The sequence below is a fragment of the Camelus ferus genome, chromosome 6 (assembly GCF_009834535.1).
Source record: "Camelus ferus isolate YT-003-E chromosome 6, BCGSAC_Cfer_1.0, whole genome shotgun sequence".
Classification (NCBI taxonomy): domain Eukaryota; kingdom Metazoa; phylum Chordata; class Mammalia; order Artiodactyla; family Camelidae; genus Camelus; species Camelus ferus.
The window spans coordinates 92,030,664-92,046,568 of record NC_045701.1 but is presented as its reverse complement, the minus strand read 5'-3'; the positions used below and the strand labels follow the sequence as shown (position 1 = coordinate 92,046,568).

Sequence of the window (15,905 nt, the reverse complement as noted above, 5' to 3'; positions counted from 1 at the left end):
GATTGCCTACCAAGCACAGACTACAGCTTCTGGACGTCTTTGACTTTTCTCAACAATATATTTGTTGAAATTATAATTGAAATGTACTTTTCTGTCTGGTGATCCAACAATAAAACACTGTATTTTCTTTGTTTTTTTCCTTGTAATTCGCTTTTATTGTATTTTTATAGAAGTATCCCTTTGCTAGGTTAGGGGAAAAGATGGGGCTTCCTGGCATATAGTTTGAGAAGCACTGGGCTCAAGCCCTTAGGAGAGCAAGGTCACAGGGGAGGGAAACCCAGAGACCCCGACGTGGGCGGGGGCATTGCGGAGCATTCTTAGGAGACTGCATGGAGATTGTAGACACTGGAAGATCTGTCTGGGGGCAAGTAGGGTGGTAAATAGCAAACATTCTATTTTTTTCTTCCAATGAAGGTGGGGCACCCCTGGAGTTGGGGCTGAGCTGTCACCTGGGTAATGATACACCTGTCTTCACCCAGTCATTACTCTTTACTTAAAAAACCTCTTCTGTTTAATTTCTTGGGCACCACTTTATTCCACTGAGGGTTTCAGGCAGCATATAAAGACAGAGACGATGAATGCCAAATTGGGAACCGGGCAGAGAGGCGGCCTGATGTACAATTCTCATCTCCAGTGCTGACGGCCTAAACTATTTGGACCAGCATCCTGGTGAAAACAACATTAACTTCTGGGTACAATTTTTAAAACGAATTTTCAAATTATTGGATAGCTGCTGAGATCATAAGGGATTTCCAGGCCGAAACTGAAGGGGTTATGGAAACCTGGGAAGGTAAGAGACACAAGAAAAGACTTTTGCCCTGACATCTTTGTCAGTCAGGGAAACTTCACCTTTGGTTCTCTTGGCTTCTCAGGGAAACAGGGAAAGAAATCAAACCCAGAGCCCACTGAGTGTGTGCATGTACTGGGGGGCATCTAAGAGGGGACCCCCACACTGGGCGGGGACCACACCCCAAGGATGAGTGTGAACCACAGGAAGACTGGCCTTCTATGGATTTTCAGTCACAGCCACATTATACAGTGTGACTTAATCCAAAAACAAACAAAAGGAAAAACTCAAGTCATGCACTTTATTAAAGATGATTCCAGGCCGGAGCTGGGCGGTAGCAAGCACAGCCTCTCTGTGGGGAAGGTACCTTCATTCTAGGTGTCAAATTACTCCTACAAATAGGTTTTGAAGGACAATGAGCTGCATGCAAAAATCGTCAAGCATGCAAGGACAGAGGAACCGTGAGCCAGACCCAGCGGAAACTGTAGACAACAGAGGCGGCCCTACGAAGACTTCAGCTGCCAGCTGTAACCTCACATATCACACACATCCTGTAGAATATGCACTAGCAGGTGTAAAGAAAGACAAGCTTTTGAAAACACCTATGGGGGCAAATGCCGCTGCCCCCTCACTGTACGTCCCCTTAGTGAAGGTCCTTTGGAACCTCTTGGGGAACAGAGTCACCAGATGGTGAGTTCTCCTGGTGTCATGAAAGAAATTCACTCTGTTAACTGCCCCCTTCCCTGGGCTTCTGGTCCCTTCCCAGTACAAGGTCAAGGCAGTCCCACATCTCTGCTACATGATCAGTTGGCCATTTTCAGGAAGGCAGGCACCCCAGCTGTGCGTTAGGATAAGCCTCAGGAGTCCTTGCTGGAATGCTGGTTCCCGAGCCACAAGGGGATGCTCTTATGTCAACCCACCCCCAATCTGTCTTTACATTGTGCCCACATCCGAGGTCCCAGCCCTTTAAGTCCATTCTCACATGGCTTCCCCAGTTTCTGTGGGTCCGCATTTGCCAGAGACTTCAGTTCCTTCCTCGTGTGAGCTATTTTCCTCCAGAGTAGAAACTACACTCCCTGGCATGCGTGTCCGTTGTCCGACCCTGGTCTGACGACATGAGAAGGGGGGGGGCAGTTCTGAGAGAAGCACGAGGTCTCCTGCAGCAGCAGAATCCCCAGGGAAGAGGAAGCTGCTCCCCTCTTTACAGGGGTCTGCTTCTGACAGTCGGGCAGGGCCAGAGGCATCTTGCCGTGAAAAATTCTTAGACTCATCCACCCAAATGTCCCCATCCAGCCTCGGGTTCCTGCTCCTTTCTGCCACCGAGCTTTGAGTGAAGTTTTTTTTTTTTTTTAATTTCTTCTTTTTCTTTTTCTTTTGTCTTTCTTTAGGGGGTAATTAGGTTTACCTATTTATTCATTTCAATGGAGGTGCTGGGGATTGAACCCAGGACCTAGTGCATGTGCTAAGCACGCGCTCTACCACTGAGCCACACCCTCCCCTCCTGAGTGGTGTATCCAAGGGCCACATCAGTCACACAAGCCAGAACTTCATCCTTTGCTGCAGCTCACCCAGTGTCCCCAGGAGAAGCTGTCGATGTCCTTCCCAGAACCCCTCGGTCCGTGTGGTTCACCCGCAGGTGCGGCCGGGGCCAGGTGGGGACGCCCCCCGTCGCTCTAGCAGCCTTCTGCCTCAGCCGGCTGGGTCGCTCTGCTTCTCCACCTCAGAGCTGCTTTCTCAGGTGCTCATGTCTGGGCGTCCTGGACGTGCTGCGATCTTACACTCACTCTCAAGACTGCCCTCAATAAAGAAGCGAGAAGAGCGAGTTCGTAAGAACCCCAGGTTCCCTGGGACATTCCACACAGTCGTTCAGAGGGCTCCCGCTAGGATGCGGCCCAGCCGTCCATGGCGGCACCCACTCCTCCGTACACCTTTAACTGGGTCTTCTTGTTCTTGCCATAGTCTCCCCACCCCCTCGCTCCTGCTTCTGGGATCACCTCTCAAATAAACCGTCTGCATCCAAGCTCTTCTGCTGGAACCAAACCAAGACCCGATAATGGATGAAAGTCATGGTAACTGTGATTCTGCTGCTGCCAGGAGCTGTCACAGCGGTGCTGAACGTCACCTCGCAGTTCAACGGGACCCTCCAAACCCAGCAGAAGGGTTGGCTTTCTGGGACCACTCCTGGTCCCAACTGCCTTGGCCAGGGCTTCCCCACCCCACCAAGAGCAGAGCCCAAGCCAAAGCCCTACATGCGTGTATTTCCTCAGCAAGAGGACTCCAGCAGTGAGGGGCCAGGGAGAGAGGTATGGAGGGAGGAAGCCACCCCAAGGGCTTGTGCTGAGGGAGCTGGCGCTGCCGTGCGGAGACTGGTCGTCGGTTGGCTCGGGCTTCGGGAGCCGCCTTATGGAACCACTGATTGCCAGATCCCTCTGCTCTCTTTCTCTCTCATAATGCTCTCTCCTCTGAAACCTGTCTGGTGTGATGCTATGAGAGAAACTCCAGCTTTCTCATGATTTGACAAAGCATATCTTTTACTTTTAAGCTACTGTGTCTTTATATTGAAAGTGGGTTTCTTGTGGGTAGCACATGGTTGGATCTTGCTTTTTTAAAACCCATCTGTCCATTTCTGCCTTTTATTAGGGGAGTGTAGACCACTGCATTTCACGTGACGACATCCTTATCCGCTGTTCTTTTCAGCTGTAGCCTTTGCGGGTCCATTCTGATTGGCTGCCTTTTCCCCTCACGGCTCCATTCTCCTGTTTCCTGTGTGCCTCATACTGTGCGATGGGCAGTCAGACCAGGTGGCGTCTACCTTCTTGGAGCTGGATATTTCTGTATTCCCTAGATATTCTGGGTCTTTGTTCTGGGTGCAGTTCAGTTACTTGAACTAGTTTGGTCCTTTTGGGACTTGCATTTAGGCTTTGCTGGGCGGGACCCAGGCAGCGCTCGTCCCCGGGGTGGCGTTCCCCGCTCCCCTGCTAAGCGGGCTCCCACTCCCACTGGCGGGGACAGACGACCGCCCCCGCCCTGCGCGCGCCAGGTGCTGCGTCTTCCGGTCCTTTCCCAGCCCCGGCAGCTTCCCCCTGCGTGTGCTCACCGACTCTCAGCTGGGTACCACAGGGAGACCCCTGCAGGTCCCTAGGGCTGTCTCTGAGGGTCTCTCCTCTGCCCTGGGGGCTCTGACCGCGTGGTCCCCTGGACCCCACTCAGGAGACGCTGAGTCCTGTCTCCCCGCCTCTTGCCCTGGAAAAGCCGCAGGCCGTGCCCGTCCGAGGGCTCACCTCGCTGGCTTCTGTTGTCCTTCAGCGCCCGATACCCAGTGTCTTGAGAGCTGTTTTTCTTACACTTTTGTCAGGTTTTTTTTTCAGTTGTTTAGGTCAGAAAATAAACCCGGTCCTGATTGTTTCATCTTGACTAGACACGGAAGTCCTCCTGAATCTTTTTATTTTTATTTATTTTTATTTTTTCTTCCAGTTTTCTTGAGATATAATTGACACAGAATACAAGTTTACAGTGTACAGCTCACTAATTTGACTTAACATACATCATGAAATGATTATCACAATAAGTTTAGAACATCCATCATCTCATATTGATGCAAAATCAGAGAAATGGAGAAGTTTGTTCTTGTGGTGAGAACTGTTACGATTTACTCTTAGCTACTTTCATGTATGACATACAGCATGTTTATTGCATTTATCATGCTGTACATTACATCCTTACTGCTCATTTACTCTATAACTGGAAGTTTGTGCCTTTTGACTGTCTTCATCCAATTTTCTCTCCCTCTACCTGCTACCTCTGCGGCAGGGCGGAGAAAGGAGACGCACCCCTCTGGGCCCTAGGGGAGGACTGGGGTCCTGGGGCGACCCCCTCCCCTACCCCGACAGATGGGCTCCAGTGAGACCCTGGCAGGGGATGCACGAGGAGCTGGGACTTGGGACTGCGACGCCTGGTCCCGTTCCCCCTCCAGGCTGGATGTCCCGGAACCAGCTCCTTGTTCCAGCCAGGCTCCCTCCAGGCGAGGCAGCTGCTTTGACAGGTCTTGTCTGAGAAGCAGAACTCTAGCGAGACGGGTCCAGTGGGGACAGTAGTGGCGAGTCTCCGTCGATGCCGGCGCTCACTGTCCACAGGCAGGCTGTCGGGAAGGGAGCTCAGGAGCCACCCGCAGCCCCCCAGGTGGGAGCTGGCGCCATGAGGGCGGACTGGAACCAGACCAGGCTGAGGCACGAGGTCAGTCGTTGCCTCTGACCTCGGTAACGCCGTATTCTGCTGAAAGCCAGTTATTTAGTATCACATTTTTCTCATATCTCTCACCTATTTTTTGTTTTTAAAACATGCCTTTGCGGGGTTTTGTTTGTTTGTTTTGGGGGGGAGGTAATGAGGTTTGTTTATTTATTTAATTCTTTAAATGGTGGTGCAGGGGATTGAACCCAGGACCTCGTGCATGCTAAGCACGCGCGACCACTGAGCTGTCTCCTCCCCCTGTCTCACGTCTCTGATCTGGTAATCCTGCTGCCTGGAATTAGACTGCGCTGGCTCTGGCTTGCGGCGACTTGTCCTCTTACCTGTTCTGAGACTTTGGACGATGAGCTTTATCCGAGGGGATCACGGGAGACCCCGGCTGAAGGTGCATCCTTCCAGAGAAGTTGCCTTGTATTGCTTCTGGGATCTTTAAGGAACTAGCAGCCTGGACCCCTTAATTTCTCAGCATGCTGTTTCCAGGACCTCAAAGGGATGTGCAGTTTGAATCCCCCACCCGCTGTCCTGGTCCCAACTCCTCCCAGGCCTGGGCCCTTGTTACAAACCTTAGGGAAGATCTTTTATTTTTCGTCCTAGAAGAGCCCTGGAGAGGAAAATTTCTTTCTCCTCTCCTGTTGCTGATGGTTTGAAAATGTTTGAATTCGTTCATTCACTGAAGAGATGAGACTTCTAGGCTGCACACTTTGTGTGGGAGTCTCAGTTCCAACTGGGAACTTTCTAAAGGCTCACCATCTTGTCTGTCATTGACACCCGGAGCTCTTGGTTACCAAGACTGCAAATTCCCCAGGGCAGGGGGGGCCCTTCCCGCTTTGGTTTTCAGTGACTTCTTTGTTTGGGGCAGTTCCTCTTCCCCATTGTCGCAACTCCGTAGTGAAGGATTTCACAATAGTTCACTCAGAATTGCTGGTCTCAGCAGATTTTTCCTCCAGCCATCTGAACTACTTCACTGCAGAAGAGGGACTATCCACTCCTGCTTTGCACTGGCTGTGTCCACATTGTCTTCTCCAGTCAGCAGACTGCCCAGGATGTTTGCAGTAGTCCCAGTGGTCATCACAGGCCTCCTCTGTTTGCTGCTCCCGGGAGGTTCATACAGTTGTTCCCCACAGATGCCAGCAGCAGCTGCTTCCTTCCCGGGAATGCTGGCCCTCTCTGGGCCTAGTGCTACTGAGACCCCGGCTCCTCCCATCTGGGTGGAGGCTCGGAGGGCAGAGGGATTCTCTCTGGGCCCAAGGCCAAAGGCTCAGAGACGTGAAGGGCTCTCAGGCAGCACAGACTCACATAAAAGACCAGGGCAGGCCAGGAGTTTGGGAAACGGGCACCTGGAACATGGCGTGAGTTTTACCACCTGAAATTCTCTGTCGTGAGTTTCCAGGGGCTGCTCCCCCTGGGCGTGGCCTGTAGAGTTGCCGGGTTGCCCACCACTGGGCAGGTGAGTCCAGATGTGGGGTTTAGGGTTAGGAAGGTCACTGGTGCAGCCTGCTCAAGTCATCTGCTCTGACCCAGACATCACCTGTGACAAGGTGATAATTTTATATACATGTTCTTTTATATATATACACATACATATACATGTTATTGAGTCCCCTTCGTCGTACCCCTCAAGTGTCTGGGTTGGTCTTGGGCAAGAATAATGAGATGTCCCTTACTGGGCTCCTTCACATCCTACAGTAACACCACCTTATTCTATTACGCTATACAGCCTTTTGGGTGCAAACAGCCTCAACAAGCAATTAGCAAATTAATTTCATGAGTATACTGAGAAAATAGTATACCAGGATAAATTGCGGTTCAGCTCAGAAAAGCAAGGATTTACTCAACCATTCAACAAATATGGTCAGTTTTGCCACGACGTATCATAAGCACTCCTCAAATTCAAGGTGCCATGCATAACTGCACGATAAAAACCACAGGGCTTACGGGGGAAATGGGGTTGGGGCAGGACACTCAAAATACTTCAACAGTGATGTATTGTTTAAAAAGATAAAAACCTAGTAAAAAAAAAATAGGTTTGCACAATCGTATATGTTAAATTGTTTTTTAAAAATACGTAGACACTACAAGAAATATGGTACTTTCTCTTGCAAAGGCCTGAAGTTTGCTTGTAGAAGTTGCCATCGGAAAGGTTGCAGCTTATGAGATATTGTCAGGTGGTTAGAAAGCTGGAACAGCGGTGTGGATGGGGGTGGCTCAGAACAGAGGTTACCAGGTAGCTGGGAGACTTTTGGGGTGCATGTGTGCGTGTGAAACACACCTCAGTTTAGCTGGTGGAGTTTTCTGTGTTCACCTAGTATCTCTCATAAACAAAATCACACAAAAGGCAGAACTCATGTTATGCTCGAATTGTTCAATTACCTTGGAACAAACTCACATGATCAAAGGGAGCGTCACGGCAGAGCTGCAGAGGCGGTGGTCCCTGCCGTGTGGGAGGCGCTCTCCTGGTCACCGCAGACGGACGTACTGTCTCTGCCCTCCTGGGAATTGTGCTGCGATGAGGGAAACAGCCACCAACAAACAATCTCATATATTATAATTTGTGTATCGCCCCCTGTTCATACGTTGAGACCTGACCCTCCACGGTGCTGGTGTTTGGAGGCGGGGCCTTTCGGAGGTGATTAGGTACTGGGAGTGGAGCCCCACGGATGGGATTAGTGTTCTTATAAAAGAGACCGCACAGAGCCTCCTGTCCCTTCCATCACGTGAACACACAGTGAGAAGATAACTGTGTACGAACCAGGAAGCGTCTCCCACCAGATGTCGAGTCTGCTGGTGCCTTGATCTTAGCCTCTCCAGCCTCCAGAAAAGTGAGATCCATGCATTTTTGTTTAAGTCACCCACAGTAGCCCAAACGAACCAAGGCACCAGGACAGTAAGTGATGGGCTCCTGCTAGGTGGAATCACATCCCCCCAAACTCCTGTGTTGAAGTCCTAGCCCTCTTACAGGTTGATGTGTTGGTTTCTCATTTCTGCCGTTAACAAAGCCCCACAGACTGGGCGGCTTATGCAGAAATTTAGCATCTCACAGTCTGGCGGCCAGAAGTCTGAGATAAATGTGTTGGCAGGGGTCATTCCTTCTGTGGGTTGTGAGGAAGAATTCATTCCATGCCTCTCCCTTAGTTTCTAGTGATTTGCCAACAACCTGTGTCATTCTTTGGTTTGTACAAACACCACCCCAATCTCTGCCTTCCTCTTCATGGGGCGTTCTCCCTGCGTGTGTGTGTGTCTGTGTCCAAATCGCCCCTTTTGTCAGGGCACTAGGTATACTGGGTTAGGGCTCACCCTATGCCAGTGGGACTTCATCTGAACTGATTACTTCTGCTGTGTCTCTATTTACAAATAAGGTCACATTCTTAGGTACTGAAGGCTAGGATTTCAACACATGAACTTGAGGGATACAGTTCCACCTATAACAGCTGGTAAGGGAAGATCCCTTTAAGTAAGGGACACTTGAGCAAGGGATTTGAATAAAATGAGGGAGTGAGCCATGCAGACTTCTGAGGTAACTGCATTCCCGGAGGAGGGGACAACCGACGGGAAGGTCCTGAGGTGGAAAACAGACTGGCCTGCCCAAGGAACAGGCCATTGTGTCTAGAAGGCGGCAAGGAGAAGAGTGGTAAGAGATTAAGTGAGAAACAAAATGATTCATCAATAGGAAATCCATCGACTAACCATCATCCAATTAACAAGATTAAAGGAGAAAAACCTTATGAATTTATCAGAGATCAAAAAATAAAACAGTGCTCTCTTTGGCAGCACATATACTAAAATTGGAACAAAACAAAACAAAACAAAACCCAACCACCCCAAAACAAAACAAAACAAACAAACAAAAAACCCAGGAGACGTTCCCAATAAAAACCCTAATGTATAAGCAGACAAAAACTTCCTCTTGTAAAAAGGATTTTGGTTAGAGAACAAAAGTATACATCATATTAGTGGTGTGCTATAAAGACACTTCTGTCAGTCAGAAGAGAGAGGTGCCAGCTATTACCTCTTTGGTTCAATAGTGTTAATTTTGGAGAGTCCAACTAAAGCAATAAGACAAGAAAAGGAAATAAGCAGTATACTCATCACTGTTTGCAGAGAAATGCTCCTACATGTCCCCTCTCCCCAAATGAAGTGTTTTCAAACTATTAGAACTGAGTCAGTCATGTTTTAAGCCCTAAACTCATATACTCTGGGTCCACATTTTTGCTCTAGTCATGGCTACAGCAACTGGCTGGTCGTGCAGATACAGCCTGGCTGCCCCTTGCTCTCTACTGCTGCTGCTTGGGATGCTTCTGGAGCTCACTCAGCCTGCCTGGCACATGGGCACACCTGGAAGAGTGTGGGAGTTTGCAGGGCAACCCTGGAGCGATGAGGGATGGGTGCCAGTGGACACAGGCTCCCCTCACTTCCGTGCATCCAGGGACAAGGCTGATGTCCACTCTACACTGTTCCTCAAGAGTACTCTCACAGCAGTGGTAACTCAGGAATGCACCTGGCATGGGATTCCTCCCCCCTTCCCTGCTTCTCTCTTCCAGGACCCCCATTCGTGATCCCTGTAATCACTTCCAAATATCAACAATTTGCCCACAAGACCATGTCCCATGTCATAAGCTCTGTTTTTAACGTCATAATGACCCACCAGGTGTGGACGAGGATGTGGTACAGGTGGAAGGTGAAGGATGAGCTTATATGGTAGCGGTGGCACTTTAATTGCATTGAGGCAGTGGTAATAAGAAGGATGGTGGGGTTGGCTGACTTTTGTTAATGGCTTTAAAAGCCTCAAATAATACTGACAGGCTCAAACCAGCCAACTATCAATTTAAAGCACTCTGTGAATGTCCAGCAGCCTCATGGCAACCTGAAGAAACCCTTATCTCCTGCAGGCACAGGGCATTTTATGATGAAATTCCTACTCAGGGTTATTCACATCTCTGAATAATGTTGGTTTTATTTCTCTCTTCAGCCATGTTTAATCTCTTGTTTAACCTATCAATGGGTGTTTATGTTAATTCAAATAGTACATTATTATAGTCTACATTTCCAGAAGATTTTTTTTCTTTTTGGGGGGAGGAGAATCTCTTTCAAATTACTTGACCATAGTTTATAGTCTCTTGTTCCTTGCTCATATTTTTAAGCCTTTCTTTTATTTCTTTAAACACATTCAACTTAATTATATTGTATGTCTGATTAACGCCAATAGCTGCAGTTTTCTGGATGTGATTTTATCGTCTGGTGTTTCCAGAGTGATTTTTTTTCCTTGTGTGTTTTGTGACTTTTTTTGACAGTGAGTTGCCTATGTTCCCTCAAAAGTTATCTGTGGGAAGTTGTTGGCTCGAACTTGCATTTCTCTAGAGAATATTTGCAATTACCCTTTTTAAAAAATTGATTTTTAGTTTTGCTATTTTGCAGTTAGAGAATAAGTTTTGTAAGATTTCTCTATTTAGAAATCAAGTTGTCTGTTGCATGAAATATATGATTAATACTATACATTAAGGATGTTCTGTGCACTGTTTATAGAAAGGCATGTTCTGTGGATGTATCCTATTGTCACTTAAACTTCATCTCTGTGTCTAGGCTGTCAGGGAGGCAGGAAATTGCAGCTCAGTCAGTATTGGGGTCCTGCCTCCTCCAGGGCTGCCGCAGAATGAGGGAGGTTCAGTGGTACTGAGACAAGAGGGAAGGGGGCAGGGCACAGCCATTCAATTAACACCAAAATTGTGGAAGATTTAACTCCCAGTTGGTCTTGAGGCTCAAGATGGTGGGAGATTTGACTTCTGGTAGAACTTGAGCTCCATTATATGCTCATTGTAATATATTAACATGGTGAATAACATGCCCGCAGGCACCACGACAGTCCCAAGGCTGGCCACAAAAGGTCAAAGTGGACAGTGGCCCAATTCCTGGGAATCCCAGCCCCCTTTCCCAGGGAGTTGGAATAATCCTCCCACTTGTAGGCGTGGGAAGCTACCGAGCCCATAAAAGCTGGCGACACCACACCTCGTGGGCTCTCTTGCTCCCTCATCTTCAGAGACAGCCCACACTCTGCCTACGGAGTGTGTACCTACTTTTACTTTAACCTGAGCACCCAACCCCCACACCTCGTGGCCTTTCTCTCACCTTCTGAAGCAGCCTACAGTCTATGCAGTATGTATATCTCTAAATAAATCTACTTTTACTCAACTGTGGCTCACTCTTGAATTCTTTCCTGCGTGAAGCCAAGGACCCACACTTGGTGGGGCACGTCCCAAGGGCTCGACCGAGACCTGGGACCCGTCCCTCCTCACGCCCCACATCCGTTTTTCCTGCATCCGTGTCCCAGACATCATCAGGACAGTATCTCCTCTTCCAACCCAGGCCTGCAGGTCCCGGGAAGTTCTAAGGCACCTGCTAGTGCCTGAAACAGTGAGCGGAGTTTACTCTAGTGGACCATCCCAGGACCTTCTGTCCAGCCCCGACTCTCCCACTACACAGCCTTATTCCTCTGAAATCAAGGAGCAGCAAGAAGGTCATGTACCTGGAGAGGAGAAGCCTGAGGGACACTGGGACGGAGGAGTCAGACCTGAGTGAGCCCCTTTATAAGTAGGGTGACCCCAGAGCTGTCCCCAGGGCTCTCCTAGTTCTGGCCTGCTGCTGGGTGAATGGGTACACGATTTCATTGTCGCTGTTCTGACGATGAGTTAGGTGGTCACTCTAGTCTTACATCAACAAGACACAACAGAAAGTCAGGGAGAGTTTAAGTAGGGGAGTGAAAGGTGATTTACACTTTATCAAGCTTCCCTGCACTCTGCTCAGGGAAGACAAGAGGGGCTGGAGGGGCCCCAAGTGAGGCAGGGGCATGAGAGACCCCAGGCACAGAATGGGTACCAGGAGGGAGTAACTTGGGACCTTGGGCCTGAGGCTCTCTCACAAGTTCCCCCTACTCGGGGGTCCTCCTTGCCTGGAAAGGGGCCTCAGCTGCGGAGCCCGGCCAGGCCTGACCTTAAGTGAGGCCAGCCTGGCTTCTGGCCACTAGACTGGGTCTGAAATGGTGGAGAAATCCTCCTATTTCCCGGTTGACGTGGAAGGGATCAGGTTACCTTCGGGTGCCGCAGACAGAAGGCGCTCTCCTAGGAAGGGGGAGCGGGGAGCAGGGACTGACGGAGGGGCCCCAGCTGGCCGTCGGTGGGGTGCGGGGGCGGGGTGGGCGGCAGGAAGCAGGGCCTGGCAGCTCCAAGACCTATCGGAGAGGGAGGCCTGGGACGTGGAGATGGTGGGTAAGGCCGGCGCCAGACCGTCAGGGCCAGGGGCGGAGCAGACGATGGGGAGGGAGCGGGAACTAGGGGCCGGGAGAGGGGCGCGCGGGCCGAGACTCCCGGGGCTCGCGTCTTGGCGGCGAGGCGGGTGACCCCTGAGCCTCACGGCGCAGATCGGGGCTGGGCGGGGGCAGGTCTGGGCGCGAGGGAGGACGCCCACCCTGGCCCCACGCCGGATCTCCGGGGTCCCTCCCGCCTTGCCTTTCCTCCCCGCCCCGCGCCCCCCTCGCTCCTCCCTCCCCGCCCCTCCTCTCCCGGTCCCCCGCCCCCGGCCGTCCCGGCAGCCCCGGCAGCCCGGCCCCCGCCTCCGCGCGCCATTCCTGCGCGTCCCGCCTGCCGCGCCTGGCCATGGCCGGCCTGGGGCCGCGGCCCGCCAAGGGCTACCGGGTGGTGCTGCTCGGCAGCGTGGCGGTGGGCAAGACGGCGCTCGCCACGCAGTTCGCCTGCGGCAGCTTCCCCGAGCAGTGCGAGCCGTCGGTGGAGGAGCTCTTCAGCAAGGTGATCGAGGTGAACGCGGCGCCCGCCCTGCTGGAGATCGTGGACACGGTGGGCGCCGAGCACCTGGTCACCCTCAAGGACCTGTACATCAAGAACAGCGACGGCTTCGTGGTGCTCTACAGCGTGTGCAGCGAGGCCTCCTTCGAGGCGGTGCGGCCGCTGCGGGAGCGCATGGGCCGGCTGCGGGGGCCCAAGGCCGTGCCGCTGGTGCTGGTGGGCACCAAGGCCGACCTGGACGCCCAGCGCCAGGTGCTGACGGCGCAGGGCCGTGCGCTGGCCCGCGAGTGGCGGTGCCCGTTCCTGGAGGTCACGGCCAAGAGCAAACTGATGGTGGACCAGGTGTTTACGCAGGTGGTGCGCGAGATGGAGGCCCTGGCGCCGCCCGAGGAGGAGGTCCCGGCAATCCCCACGAACGCCCAGGATACGTGGCCATCGGAAAGATTCATCGGCTGATATCCAGCGGTTCCTGCTTCATTTGTTCCCCGCTTTTCGTGATTTCTGAAGCTCACTATTCCTACTCTGCCTTTTAAAAGAAAGTTATCCAGCGGCAAACGAGAGGTTACTTCTATATACTGACTCAAACCAGTGCTTCCGACTGCCCACAGAGCCTCTAAAGTCGTTGTTGAAAACTTTGCGACTTTGTTTACCTCTGACAGTGCTAGAAGAAGAAACCAAAAATCGATTTTCCCCCGTATGGAGAGAGTACTGCCCTGTTCTTCAGACGGAATTTGTCATAGGGATTAGTTGTTTTTGTTTTTGTTTTTTTATTTTTTTTGGATAATTACAACTTCAATTGTCATCTGACATTTGAAATCAATGAACATGAACTACAGTTTAAGCTCTCGATTCCATGAGGCTTTCATGTGTTTGCCTCTCCTTTACAGCCTTGAAATGTAGTAGTAATATTTTCCTCTCTGCGTATGTCTAAATATAGTGATGACATACATAGCATGGTTTGAAGGGGATACCCTGTACCCTGGGAGCGGAAAAATCAACTGTGTATGCACACAAAGATAGCTCAGCTCTGCCTTCAGTTCTGTAACTGACATCTAGTCGATTTCTGCAGCTGTAAACTGAGTGAAAATAAAATAACTTTAGAAGTTGATAGTTTTTAATATTTGTCTTTCTAACACCTAGAGCTGTAATTCCCAAAGTTTCCATACACGATCTCTTTGCTTTTCAGTTATTTTCTGGGAAACAAGTTAGTAACTAGAGTGAAAACAGTATCACATCTTTTGGTGTTTCTGCAGACGTGCTTCCACACCTAGTGTGTTCTCTTGTTGCTCGCCAGAGCTGGATATGTTGTCTGAACGCCTGCCTAGTTTAACAGTCACATGGGTACAGAAATAGAAGCAGAACGCGAAGGCTCTCTTTATATAGTTTTCACATAGTGATCAAGAGACTTTTCTTGTACTGGTTTAAAACTATGATTGTTTTCTGATTTTAAAATTTTGTCTCTGATACAAGTTGCTTGTGCTTATTTGCGCAAGTTAACAATTTTACCTCGACCACTGAAACAGATTTTTCAAATTTAGGAACCTAACTTAGCCATTTGAACAGCCTTTTAAAAAAATAGACAAGAAAGATCTGTGCCTGTAATCTGAAATAATTTTGTTAAAGGAAAGTTATCTAGAACGTGATGGTTATACGAGGCTCTGGGAATTTTATTTACAGTGTATGTGATATTTAAATAGAAGAATGGATTTTAAAGCAAAAAATATATTTTAGAACCTAACAGTGCCTGACAGCCAATTTGCCCCATAGGAGAGGGCTAGGCTGGGACCTCCCCTGTCTTTTATCCCTTTCTCTCTCCCTTGGACATTGGGGGCAGGGTCAGCTGGGGTGCTTAGTTTTAAAGCCTTGAAACCCAGCTCACTCCCTGCTTTCTTCTGACCCTGTCTCCTGGGGTCACTCCTCCTGGCAGTGTTATCTCACACCCTTTTCAGGGACCATCATTTCTTTAAGGGGACATTTCAAACTGGGAGGAGGGGAAGGTGCCCTGGGGGGATGGGCAGGCGGGAAGCATCTCTGGCCTCAGCTGTCTTTGTCCAAAGCTGCCCCCTCCTCCTGCTAAAGCAGAAGGAAAAACCCAAGGCTGTTCCCTGACTGGGTGTGGAGGGTCTGGGCTGTGCAGAGCGCTCAGGGTCCGTGAACAGCATCCCTTCCCCAGACATAAGAGCTGGGCCCCAAGGACTGCAAGGTGGGGACCCCCCCTCACCCTGCCTGCCCTGCTTGCCCCCACCCCCCTTTTAAAAACATCATTTTTTAAACTCTATTTTGGGGGGGGGGAGGTAATTAGGTTTGTCTAATTATTGTTTATTTATTGTTAATGGAGTTACTGGGCATTGAACCCAGGGCTTTATACATGCTAAGCATGTGCTCTACCACTAAGCTATACCCTCCTCTCTGCCCTGCCTTGCTGAGGCCCCCAGGGAGGTTTTGTGTCCCTGGATCCCAGGCCCTCTGGATATCAGGCCTGATGCAGGAAAAAATTCACAAAAAGCCATCTCTCCCTTTAAATTACTGGAACCACCTCAGACTACAACTTACATCCAAGTGTCGGCTAAGAGCCCAGGGCTGTTCCAGGCTGACTGGTCAACACAGGGAATGATCACACCGACGTGATCAGCTCTTGTGACCTCAGGAATGTGTATAAAGCAGTTTTCTGGGTGTATGCATGCGCGCGCAAACACACACACACACACACACACACACACACACACACACACACACAATTAAAGACCTACGCACTGGATTTTCTTTCTCATTTCTAACTTAACATATGTTACTTACAAGTTGCCTGCAGTCCCCCTGGCCTCAAGTGAGGCCTAAGTAACTTGAAAGTGAATTTGCAAGTAACCAATGTGACCACTTGTCAGGGTGCCCTGGTACCTGGAGCATGTGCCCTGGTACCTGGAGCACGTGCCCAGGTGGGGGACCCGTGAAACTGGCAGTCCAACTTGTTAGCTCCCAAGTGGTATTCAGATCTCAAGCTCTTCGCAGTCAGACACTGTTGTAAGATGTGTGCAGGCTCAGCACAACTGGGGAATGTGGAACTGGTTTCCAAAGAGGTTGGAACG

The 15,905-nt window shown here is 50.3% G+C and overlaps 1 protein-coding gene and 1 long non-coding RNA gene across 3 annotated transcripts; one reads left to right on the top strand and one right to left on the bottom strand.

Annotated features, from left to right (window-relative positions):
- Nucleotides 1–4,096: 4,096 nt before the first annotated feature.
- LOC116664418 lies at nucleotides 4,097–10,891 on the bottom strand. Of its 2 annotated transcripts, none has more exons than XR_004320958.1 (2): nucleotides 7,403–10,891; nucleotides 4,097–6,560 (listed from the first exon to the last, which is right to left on the bottom strand). It is a non-coding gene; the product is annotated as an uncharacterized LOC116664418 (long non-coding RNA). The 2 variants fall into 2 exon arrangements; XR_004320959.1 differs by having other exon boundaries at nucleotides 7,419–10,891.
- A 1,286-nt stretch (nucleotides 10,892–12,177) lies between these two features.
- LOC116664416 (ras-related protein Rap-2a-like) lies at nucleotides 12,178–13,930 on the top strand. The gene has a single exon (XM_032482738.1). The coding sequence runs from the start codon at nucleotides 12,676–12,678 to the stop codon at nucleotides 13,276–13,278; it is 603 nt and encodes a 200-aa protein (XP_032338629.1). The 5' UTR covers nucleotides 12,178–12,675; the 3' UTR covers nucleotides 13,279–13,930.
- The last annotated feature ends 1,975 nt before the right edge of the window (nucleotides 13,931–15,905 follow it).

Coding starts and splice junctions, on each gene's coding strand:
- LOC116664416 (XM_032482738.1), top strand. CDS start 12,676: ATGGCCGGCCTGGGGCCGCGGCCCGCCAAGGGCTACCGGGTGGTGCTG.